The sequence below is a fragment of the Dermacentor variabilis genome, chromosome 4, assembly GCF_050947875.1.
Source record: "Dermacentor variabilis isolate Ectoservices chromosome 4, ASM5094787v1, whole genome shotgun sequence".
Lineage (NCBI taxonomy): Eukaryota > Metazoa > Arthropoda > Arachnida > Ixodida > Ixodidae > Dermacentor > Dermacentor variabilis.
Window position 1 is genome coordinate 41795709 of NC_134571.1, and position 12327 is coordinate 41808035.

Consider the following 12327-nt stretch of genomic DNA (forward strand, 5'->3'; position numbering starts at 1 on the left):
TTGGAAAGAATTACTAATGCAAGTTCCCAGAAGTTATGTATGTGTGTGTGTGTGTGTTTTGAGGGGCAGTAAGAGGTGGAAGTTAGAATGCAGTGTTTTTCATATCAAAGTTGCCAAAGGCATTGTCCAAGGATTTTCTTTGGTGCGCACAGTGAAAGAAAGGTTTACTTATTCGTGCATGATTTGATGCAACGGAGATCGCTATTTTATTTTTCTCCAGCTTTCGATAAACTGGACAGACTCGTAAACGTTGTGTCTCATTATTCTCCTTTGACATTGGAGGAAGTTTGTCACGTTATTCACATTTGCCTCCGCCGCCCATTTCCTGCCGTAGCGCGGTCGTGCAGAAATATTTTGACCGAGCCCTCAATCATGCGGTCATCTTTCGCCATCTGGCACCCGATGTGCATAGGTAACGTCTCCGGCCAATTGGAACAGTCGAAAACATGCGGGTTTCGGACAAAATTTGTGCAACAAGCGCTCAGGGCGCCATGCGGTGGCGAAATCCTGGCATGCGCGCATATGCAAGTCAATTCGCCGGGAGTTGATTGGCTACGGAGTTTTTTAGCTAGCGCTACGCTGCTTTAATGCGGTCTGTTGTAGCTGCTGCGAAATGAAAGGAGTGTGGGAGTGTTGCACCAACGGATGTACCCACGTGGATTTGTTTCGCGCAGGTCTGCACGCGGCAAGCTGGCGACGCGCTGCCGATTAGGCATGCTGATTTATGGTGAAGGGCGCGCGCATGTGCTTCGTCGCGCTACACGGAAGCACTCGTGTCGGCAACAGCTGAGCTGAGGCGACTGGGGATAGCGGCAACGATGGTTCTCCACTGGCTGGAGTGTGCGGCATTTCATATTGAAACTTGGTTCAAAATTCACCTCATTGCTGCGGAGTACTTTTTCAAAGAATGCGCGCAACGGTTCAAAAGTGTATATTCTGTGCCTGCACCAAAAACATGTAAGTACAGCTACTTAGTGAAATGTTTCGATCTAAAGCAGTTTGATTGATTGCAGCGCTCACGCGATTGCTTTCAGATTGCTCTGTGGAGAAGAAAACTGCTGTCGTTACTGGCGGAACGCAGGGTTTAGGGTTGGAAACGGTCAGAGCCTTGCTAGCTCTAAACGCTCGAGTCATTGTCGGCAAGTTTCGTACCTTCACTTATTTGAAGTAGCTCGCAGAACTCTGACAACCGCCTCTGGGATAATTGTTGCCGCATTTGAGCTCGGGGAGAGACTGACGCTTTCGAATTTCCTGCTATCTGTACGTAGCGCTTGAATCACGTTTACTTAGTTACTTGGGCATGACTGTAGGTCAAATAGCAAGTCAGTCTCTTTGTGCATGCACCCTTATTGCGTGGAATCTGTTTATAGGACTGTGTTTAAATATTAAATTTAAAATTGCGATCACGCGTTGTACGGTGACTGCAATAGTTATCGTTATTTACATGGAAAGCTTGCAGTACTGGAACGTGTGAGTGTGTGTGTCATCTCTACTCTCTTATCATCAAGCACAACGGGGCACCCTTCTAATTTAGCGCTTATAACCAGGATTCCCAGGTCTTCGGGAGAAAAAGTAGCCGAAAAATTCCGCAAAGTAACCAAAAAAGTCGCCAACTGTGGCAAAAGGTTTAATTGGCAGCCAAGAAAGTAGCCACAGTAGGACAAACCAACACTTGTCCATTTTCGATGCTAAAGTAAAAAAAAAAATGCAGAAAATACATGCAGTCTTCTGCTGTACCGATGGCAAACAAGAATAACAAAACAATCGTTATCACATGTTTGTGTATAATAAATTACCATAGAGACCAGCTGACATTCTTTGATTATTTTCACCACACATGTACACTTGCGTGCTTTCTCATATAGCCAGAGTGGTGTCGCCAGTTTTAGCACAATAAACTCGCTGCATGCCATCGCTGCACCACTATGACTTCTCTTCAAACATTCCCATGCAAACTGTATAGTGTCGCGCACATTCTACTCTCCCTGGTATGCGCCTTTAAAGAATGTACATAGACACTGGCACGTTTAGTGTCATGGCTGCCTTGATGCATTTGTGATTGTTCCAGTCACTTCTGGTGCTGAGAAGCAAGGTCTTCGAGATTCGCTATAGCGGTAACCGTTGCTGGGATTAGGACACCACTTATTGCTTCTGTCTAACAAATTACGATTTAAGGCTTAAGACTTACCTTTAAGACTGATTAATTCCTATTGCTCGGAGAGAGCTGCTGTACGCCACTTGTAGAGAAACTTCAATGGGCCTCTTCACTTGTACTTTTCTGACATTCCTGGACTGCCTGAGGCATTGATTTCAACCAATGAGCATTGCGTATGACGAATCTTGGGCTATCTTGGACAGCCCGGCACTACAAGTCGAGGAGCCCTACTGGCCATATGTCAGCTATGATACGCTTTCAGCTCCTGGATTTGCTTCTGGAGCTTGCAAGAGACAAAGGCTTGATCTTCAAGATCTGGCGTTTGGGGCTGTTGCTTCAAGGGAGCTGTCCTAGGGAGTGCGATTTGGACACTACCTAAACCAATTACCACTGCCAAAAGTAGCCAGACAGTGGCCAAGTTGCCAGCCACAATTTTCAGTCACCATAGGCTCTAAAGCAGCCAATTTGGCAAGAAGTCGCTAAACCTGGCAACCCAGCTTATAACTTTGCTATGGCATTTGTAATAAGATATGCAAATTTCAGGGCTACTCTATGCAGTGTAGGGAATTTTTGTTGAGTTGTGATTGGCAGTGGGACTATTTTCAACAACTGACAATGCTACAATAAGATATAAATATATTTACAAATATATAATAAATATGGTTCACTGTTTATTTGATCACTGCTGTGTTGTGTCATTTGTCCCTGCTTGCTTATTACTTTTCTTTCCTCTTTTGTGGTAGAGGAGCATCTGTATACAGGTGCCTGCATATTTTGCTTAACATGTTCTAAAAAGATTTTATATTTACCGCTGCATGCTTCTTGATGAAATTTTGCAGAAGGATCACATCTTGAAGTCCGCGCCATTCAGTAGTAACACTTGCCACAGTTAGTTGCCTAGCTTTTAAGAAAAAAGTGCAAATTTGCCTTTACTGATGGGGATGTGGCTGCTCTTGCAATGGCGCAAACATAAACTTGTGTAGCCGCCTCCTGGCAGCTGCAGAAAGCAGCGTTCCAGACATGGGCAACACGCAGCAACCTTCCCTGACCGGCTGCTTTCTGTAGGTGCCGGCAGGCGATGACACAAATTAAAGCTTGCGCCGTTGCAGCAACAGCTTGCATCCCCATAAGCAAAGGCAAATTTGCACTGAACGACGTAGACCCCAAAATGCAATCCTCCTGGAAAATTTCAGCAAGAACAGTGCAGCGGTAAGCACAAAATCTTTTTTGTACATTTTAAGCAAAACATGCAGGACCCTGTGTATGTATACAAAGGCCGTGAGGATTGGCACTGGTTAGCATTCCCAGGGTTGGTTCTCACAGATAAACATAAATACCCCAGAAAGTGGATAAGAAAATGGTGCTGCGGTAGCTCAGTTGGTGGGAGCATCGCACACATAATGCGAAAACGTGGGTTTGTATCCCACCTGTGGCTAGTTGTTTTTTCATCCGCTTTCATAGCCATTTACTTATCATTTCTATAATTCAATTAAAAACTGCGGGTAATTTCCCCTGTGCTGTCCTTGGTGTCACTGTTTGTTCACTTATATTTCTAATAAAAATCAGGGCCCACGTTTTCCTTACTTCTTCATATATATATATATATATATATATATATATATATATATATATGTGTGTGTGTGTGTGTGTGTGTGTGTGTGTGTGTGTGTGTGTGTGTGTGTGTGTGTGTGTGTGTGTGTGTGTGTGTGTGTGTGTGTGTGTGTGTGTGTGTGTGTGTGTAAGCTTACTTTCACTTATGTGTATGCACATATATCTTGCATGAATGCAAAATATTTTCAGGAAGTTCTTCACCAGTGCGATCTCAAAACACAAAGAAATGCTTGGAAGAAGACATCCCTGGATGTGAAGGTGTGTTTTGCATGATTGTGCAATGCTAGATGAGATGATAAACACCCATGTGCGACATGAAAGAAAACTATAAATTTGCTTTTTGGTAACAATTGCTCTGTGTGCAAGCTCAAGTCATCATGTAGATGACGTTCACCGCAGATGCATCATATTTCGAAATGTTAAGATATTGACAATTTATAGCCACAATCTATGGTGTTGGGCTGCTGAGCACGAGGTCGCGGGATCGAATCCCGGCCACGGCGGCCGCATTTCGATGGGGGCGAAATGCGAAAACACCCGTGTGCTTAGATTTAGGTGCACGTTAAAGAACCCCAGGTGGTCAAAATTTCCGGAGTCCTCCACTACGGCGTGCCTCATAATCAGAAAGTGGTTTTGGCACGTAAAACCCCAAATATTATTATTATAGCCACAAGACCCATCTGGCTATGAGATCCACTGCACTGGGGGGGTGGGGGGGGGGGGGCTGCAGATTAATTGTGACTGGGTAGGCTTTATTTAAGCAAAGACAAAGCATTTCAAGCTTTGTGCTGCACGTGCACTCATTTGCATTTTGCCTTACATAAAAGAAGCCACATGAATAGGAGTAAAACCCACGTATCGCACCATGCTCAGCAGCAGAATGACATAGCCCAAAGGCAAAGAAGAGCTATCATGGTACAATACCAATTTGGACATTTTCTTTTGTTACTCACAAGTGTTTATTGAGGCTTTTAGTTTTTGCATGACCTTAAGGTGTTGCTTCATACTTTACAGTGGAAATACTGCCACTTGACCTCAGGTCGATGTCGTCTGTTGACAATTTCGCGCAGGAAATTCTCCGGCGCAATGTCGTCGTAGATATACTCATCTGTGGTGGTGAGCTTTTGCTTCACTTTACCTATGCAACTCTAGTGTAGTGTACTAGTGAAGTAAGGGCTTTGGAATATGTGTGTGCACGTTTTACAGCAGGGGTCATGTTCAATCCATACCAAGAGACTGAAGATGGGTTCGAATCGCATCTGAGTATCAACTACCTTGGCCACTGCCTTTTGACGGCTTTACTGCTTCCGCGATTAATATCTGCTGGAACACCGAAGAGGATGGCTAGGATAGTTAATGTTTCCTCCTGTGTGCACAAAGTTGCCCGCATAAACTTCGATGACATGCACAGCAGGTACGTTGTCTATTGTATTGTCTATAGTGCAGTGGTTGATAACCAGCTGCCTTGCACACTTATATAATTCTTTCCACCATAATGCTGCATTTTGTTTTCTTTCCCCACAGAAAGCTCTATTCAAGTTACTTCGGCTATGCACAATCTAAGCTAGCTCAAGTGATGTTCACTCAGTCACTAGCACGTTACTGTCGTGTGGAACACATTCCTGTGACAGCAAACTGCCTGCATCCTGGAATTGTGGATACAAACCTGTACAAACGAGTCTTCTGGGCTCCTTTAGTTTCTGGAATTTTCTTCAAGGTATGGTTTCTTTTTTTTTTTTTTATTTTGTGTGTATGCTTTTGTCCATCCTCCTTCATAAGTGCTTTTGCGCTAGAGCATTCAAAATAGTGGCTCAGTCGACATGCAAGTTGGTTGGTCAACTGTCTGCATGTCAAAAAAGAAAGGATAAATGGCAACAGAAATGCAATGTGTCATGGCAAAATGTTGTTCAGCATTTATAATTGCTGTTGGCTATCTACAGGGTGATCATATTAAATGTCCCGGAATTTCTAAAAACCACCTATGGTAGATAGCATAGTTGTTGTCTTTGAGCTGAATTATTCAAAGAGGCAGACATTACTAGCATGAGAAATTGAAACGCATATTAAACTAATGAAAAATATTTGCTAATTAACTTCTTCATTAACGTCTTAAGTACCTTCTTAATCGTCAAGCCTGATGAATGGCTTTTTGTCTGTACCCACCAAGTGTCTTTGATACTGAAATAAAAATGATTGATTGATTGATTACTTTATGACGCATTGAAATTTACCATTTGCAGCTAGTGAGTTTGCTACAGTATCCACTCATGAATGAATGAATCCACTCGAAAATGAATTTCAAGGACGACACCAATTTTGAGATATTTCCTGAAGGGACGAAAAACATGGGCATTTCAATTCTGTGTTTCAATGCATAAGAGCGTTTTTTTATAAAAGTAAGTGAAACAATAGTGCATTTTTATGCCAAGTTTCATGGTGCATATCTCTAATCTAGTGTCATTCTGGAAATTCATTCCAAGTGGATGCCCTTGCAAACTGACTGGCTACAATTCGCAAATGGCAATACATGCCCAAAGAAGTACATTAAGAAATTAATTTGTGATTTTTTTTTAATTGGTTGAATATGTGTTTCGATTTCTCTTGGATAATTCTCTTCCTCTTTGAATAATCCAGCTCAAGGACTAAAATCATGTAATCTGCTACAGGCAATATTTAAATTTTACAGAAAACTTAAAAATTATCATCCCGCATAATGAGTGATGCATGACCTAACATATTTTGCAGATCGCTTGTGGCCTATAATGCAAGAAATTTGTGCCTGCTTTACGATACCATTCTCTCTGCTTCATAAATTCTCCAGCCTTTCTGAGAGTGTATGGGCAGATGCATCTCTGCACTGAAATTAAGTGCTTCTGTCCAAGCATGATGCTATGTCCATACATATAATGGGACTCTAGAAAGTAAAGAAAAAAACGCTCCCATCACATATATGTGCAAGAGATGTCATTAAACTTAAAAGCCACAACATTGATAGGCTAAGGTTTGTGTCGTCTATATTGAAGCATAATTTTTACATTTGACCAAGCCATCAATGAAACTTTGCAATTGCCATTGTGAATAAAATGGTCAATGGTAGAAGCAACTAGAATGCCTGATTGATGCTGTTTCTGCAGTAAATTTTATCTTGTTCAAAGGATTGTACTTTCATTATCGAAGCTGCTGCCTCAGAACAAAGTGTTTCTCCTTTCTCCCTCCTCTCCTCTCCCATGTTATGGAACAATAAGCAACAGTGAAAGAGCAGTTTACAAGTATAGACAGGGTGACATTGCAGTATCCCTTGCAGTGTTCACACTAAGGGACCTCTTTCTGTATACCTTTCTCCGTATGTAACCCCCCCCCCCATGTGACGTTCAGTAAACTCAAACATGCTAGAGGCAACAAAGTGTACGTATTGCTGAGCTTTGAACACTAGTGATAAGTTTCATACAGCACTCTTGAGGAAGCATTCAGTTTTCATTGCCTGCTCAAGTGTATGTGTGTACAACTCCAAAATATGTCTTATTTTGACTTCAGCTGCTTTCTGGCATCACTGGAAATTATAGGTAAAAATTAAAATTACCCGCCGTGGTTGCTCAGTGGCTATGGTGTTGGGCTGCTGAGCACGAGGTTGCGGGATCGAATCCCGGCCACGGCGGCCGCATTTCGATGGGGGCGAGATGCGAAAACACCTGTGTACTTAGATTTAGGTGCATGTCAAAGAACCCCAGGTGGCCGAAATTTTCAGAGTCCCCCGCTACGGCATGCCTCATAATCAGAAAGTGGTTTTGGCACGTGAAACCCCATAATTTATTTTTTAAAAATTAAAATTAAATTCTGGGGCTTTAGGTGCCAAAACCACAATATGATTATGAGGTAAGCTGTAGTGGGGAACCTTAATATAGCTTTGACCACTCTGGTTTATTTACTGTGCAGCGAATAAGTAAACAAGTGTTCTTGCATTTCCCCCCCATCGAAGTGCGGTCGGCAATTAAACCTGCAACCTCATGCCTAGCAGTGCAACTCCATAGCCACTAAACCACCGCAGTGGGTTGGAAATGATACCTTGATATACCTGCTTTGTCTCTGGGAAGCAAGGTGGAGCACGGGCATAAATTGGCAACTCTCATTACTGGCATTGTTAGCTCAACTTTTGATGAGGAGTATAGCTTTGGGGAGATAACTAAAAAGTTAATATTAGCACATTGCTTTTTTGACTAGTCTAGACCCTTCACTGTTATCGTTATTCTGCCTTCACTGCACAACCAAACATGTTTACATCTTCTATCGCTTTAGCCTTGCTAAGCAGCCTAACCCGTTTTGCTGGTATTGTACTAGTCAATCTGTGCATTATTGTCAGTGGCATGCTTCAAACATGAAAGTTCAGCTGTAATAAGATGTCGGCTTTTTCTTTCTCTGCTTCTTTCCACAGACACCCGACGAAGGAGCACAAACAAGCCTGTATGCTGCCTTGTCTTCAGAAATGGAGGGTGTCAGTGGTGCCTACCTGGAGGAATGCACTGTTTCTGAGCCAGCACCACAGTCAAAAGACCGTGCCTTGCAAGATAGGTTGTGGAAAGAAACCTGGGCCTGCTTGCAGCCTTGGCTTCCTTCTGCAGCGTCGCCACTTGCTACTCAACCATTCCTTCGTGCCTAGGTCTCAAAATGCAGTCATAGATTGGGGGTCCAAGTAGGCTTCAGTACCTTAAACACCTCGCAAACGTAGTCGAGGCTATGGAAATCGGCAACATGAAATGCAAACTTCTGGTACATTTGACTGGTAGCTTTCAAGTATTTTCAATATGCACTTTGCATTTGATAAACCCTGCCCAAGCTGAATGTTCATCTGCTTCCAGAGCGATTGGAGGATTGTAATGGATTAAAGGCGTGGCCGGATTCTGTTGGATCTCAGTTGCCCTCTCTGCTTAAGGGATACCAAAGGCAAATATTAAGTCAATAGGAACTGTTAAAATACCATTCCAGAAATGTTTCAGTGCATGTTCCGTGTTCAGAAAAGACTTAGTTTAAGATGAAATTGTGCCTGAAGGGTCTGCATACCTTTAGAGCAGAGGAATTCAAATCAACCGCTCCCCGAGCAGGGAGTGGTGTCATGTTGCATATGTCATCAGCGCCTTTTACTGCCATCACTGCGTTAACAGGCGCCAGATAGATGGTGCTATGGTTTATTGCATAAAACACAAACGCACAGCCATGGAGAAACCAAGCCAAGACAGAGCGTCGGATTCGCTGCTGCAGTTGTTCTTGGGTCAAGTGACAGACCATTTGGGCATCCCACAACATCACATGGACGTGGAATTCTCTGCTACTTGCAGTTTGTGTGAGTTTCACGAGCCAGCAAAACCAGAGCAGCACTACATGATAACGAAATTACTGAAACGCAAAAGCGTGGACAGTGCAGAGTCGAGCAAGAACGAAACCTTTTGACCGGCTGCCTCGTTGTCAAGGGTAATGTCAAAAAGTTATTTTTCTTTATTACTCAACTAGAAGTAGATGATTGCATGCAATGCAGTGATCTTTTTATTATAAGTGGTCGAGTACTAGTGACAATTGTAATGAGGAGTGCCTACATTATCAGGCTAGTACTTGAATGTCACAGGGGAGTCTCAAATCGTGTTCTGCATTTACCTCAATTTCTTGATTACTAAAGCTCTGTTCACTATAATGACACCATAGAGGTTCTCGAGCATTAATCCATTGCTTTAGCTTGTCTTAATATTTGCCTTTAGTGTCTCTATAACGGTAAGAACACCTCCAAGTTCTTTCTGCTGTAGCACAACACTCTGAATGAATCGGGCTAAAGGCTCCAATCTCAAGAGGACTGTGCATGGCAGCAAACTGAATCAGAGCACAGTTGAAACCATTTGAATGTAACGTTAGTTGTTATACGAAGGGCAGAACGATTGAACATGTAAGGTACTATGAATTGCAGTTGAGGTACGTTACATATCCACATATAAACATTTTGATGAAAATTATGGCACAGACATTTTTGTACAGACAATTTCGGCTTAAAGAAGTTACGTATGGTTACTGCTTAAACATTTCACTACTTTTACCCCATCCAACTTGTTCTCACCTAAAAGGCATGTCTAACTAAAGAATGTCTGGTTGCATCACTGTCATAATGTGAACCATGTTGTGGGTGTTATATCTGCATTACAATTGCATGGTGCCTCGTTTTCATCTGTAGTCTCGTTCACCAAGGATCCATGTGCATGCCATATGTAGTAGCTCAAGCTGTATACAGGCTATTGTGGCATTATGGCAGTGGGTAATTTCTATATTGAAACTGCACCTAGTCAAATCTACTACCACAAAACTACTAATTCTGATGGCAGTCTAAACTTCTTCCTAGAACTTTTTTTCCTTTGTTTTCTTAGTCTGCTGGTGTGCATGCAGCCAAATGCCATTGGCCCAGATAATCTTGTTGCTGTTGTTTTTTGTTTGCATTGCTTGTAGCAACAATATTGGTCAAGAATTGGATGGGTAATCAAAATCACAATAAGTTAGAGTTGCAAAATTGTAGACCTAATGAAAGTGTGATTAGAAAGCCTAAATTATATGTTAATTTTAAAATGAACAAAAAGAGATTCATTCAGTGAGCATGAATTGAAAACTTCAAAAAAGAAAACGGAAAACACATGGAGACTGCCCTTGTTCAGCCAACTACTCAAATCCAAATTTCATCTGTGAAAGAGCAAGACATTGTGGACAAGCTGCAAACCATAGCATGGTCATTCTCTTGAAGCTTGGTGCTTTAGCATGTTCCTCTTTCTTTCACTGAAGTATTATTCAGACTGTTAAGCAAGCATTTGAACACCTTCAAAGGATCTTATCTAAATAAGAATAGTCTATCTTGCTTGAATTTCCGTTCGTGAAAACTCTGCCCTTGCTACTTTCCTGTCAAGAATGCTGTGTCATGCTGATAATGTGCATGCCATTCATGACCTTGTAGTACTGGGTATGCAACATTAACGGAAAGGCATGAAAGATGGATTACGATTATTGTTTGAGGGCAAGACAACCCCCAAGAGTGCAAACTTTTTTATAATATAATCCTAGTAATGCTTGAAATGTTCACTCCTATGAGTAGACATCAGCATGTGTGATCGATTGGCCAAAAATTGTTGTGAAATGCTTGGAGAACAAAATAGCCTCTATGCTGTCTTTTATGCCATGCTTGCCATCTGTTACCGGAACCAGATGCTGCTAGAAGTTCAACTACTATATCATAGGGTCTTGGAACTTTTTGGCGTGCTGAACTGGGCCTCACGCCAGAATAAATGTGCTGTGAGGCCTTATTTACATACTTCATTATTATTAATGCCATGTGTTTCTAAATAATAAAGCCATGCCAACACCCTACTTGACGTATTTCATTTCTCTCGCGAGAATCATCCCGTGGTCATCTGTAGCTAAACATTTCTGTGAATACACTGCAGTCTTTGCGGATAGTTCATCTCTGCAAGACTTTTATTTGCTTTCTTAAGGCAGCACCTGCCGTGGTCCTCCTGGATCAAATACACATTGTTGACTGCAATTGAAGGAGACAAATCTGCATCATATGTTGAATCTTGTCAGCATGATGGACGACACATTTTTAATGTTCTGGTCTTTATAGAAACTAATCTGCACCTGTAGGCTATATTACATTCTCTGATAAGCATACCACAAGAGTCAATTATAGCCAGCCTACAGCAAGGCCTATAGCAGTGAGTGAGTGCGACAAAGTAAAATTGCATGATTGTTGTCCAGAACCATTAGCTGGGTACATGGAACTAATATTTTAGCCAAGATGTGTTTGCCTATAAATACTGTATGTGACAGACACACCTATTCATTGTCCGTAGAGCCCTGTTTGCATAGGAACATCTCTTATACATCCTCGTTTAAAAAGTTTCCACATGCATATTAGTCCTGTTGGTCCACGCATGTACAATATTCTCGTGAAGCCTTGGCAGTGTATGGTTGCGCAAGGTATTTGAGGACATAATGACAATTTCAGGAATATCGACAATATTTTAGACAAGGTTCAGTATATTCGTTCCAAATATTTTACATTGTTTCTATTTCCACTTCTATAAGACCGGGGAATAAAACCATCTACAGCCTCAATTAATCGCTTAATTCAGCTTCGATAACGGCTACATACTTGGATGAGCTAGTGCGTGTTGATATTGGGCAGTGCTTCCACAGAAGCAGATTTTAGTGAGTTTTTATCATTGTGTAGCTGTTTTTTAGTCTCCCTCCCAGTGATGCCCGCCATATGTAGTGGTGTACAGGTTTAGAAATTTGGAACTAGGACACTACATTGGCCACAGCAGTTCACCACCAGACATTCCTGCGTCGTGCAGGTGCTGTGGGAGCAAGAAAATGCATTAGTTAAGAGTGAAATTGTGCACAGATAGCTTGACTGTTGACTCTGCTGCCTGAAGTTGCTCAGGAATGACCATAATCGACTTTTCAGCATTGTCACCCATCATGGCCTCCATCTGCTCGAGAAACTGAACCGCTGGAATGGCATCTGACCAGTGTCGGTGCTT

The 12327-nt window shown here is 42.2% G+C and overlaps 1 protein-coding gene across 2 annotated transcripts; it reads left to right on the forward strand.

The window, feature by feature from the left end:
• The first annotated feature begins 528 nt into the window (after positions 1 to 528).
• On the forward strand, positions 529 to 11146 carry LOC142578993 (polyprenol dehydrogenase-like). 2 transcript variants are annotated; one of them, XM_075688758.1, is made up of 7 exons: positions 529 to 957; positions 1035 to 1143; positions 3960 to 4024; positions 4781 to 4882; positions 4976 to 5180; positions 5291 to 5483; positions 8196 to 11146. In XM_075688758.1, exons 1-7 carry the CDS (start codon positions 819 to 821, stop codon positions 8418 to 8420), a joined length of 1038 nt encoding a protein of 345 aa, XP_075544873.1. In that variant the 5' UTR covers positions 529 to 818; the 3' UTR covers positions 8421 to 11146. The 2 variants fall into 2 exon arrangements, with proteins under 2 accessions (XP_075544873.1, XP_075544872.1); XM_075688757.1 differs by having other exon boundaries at positions 532 to 957; positions 4973 to 5180.
• The last annotated feature ends 1181 nt before the right edge of the window (positions 11147 to 12327 follow it).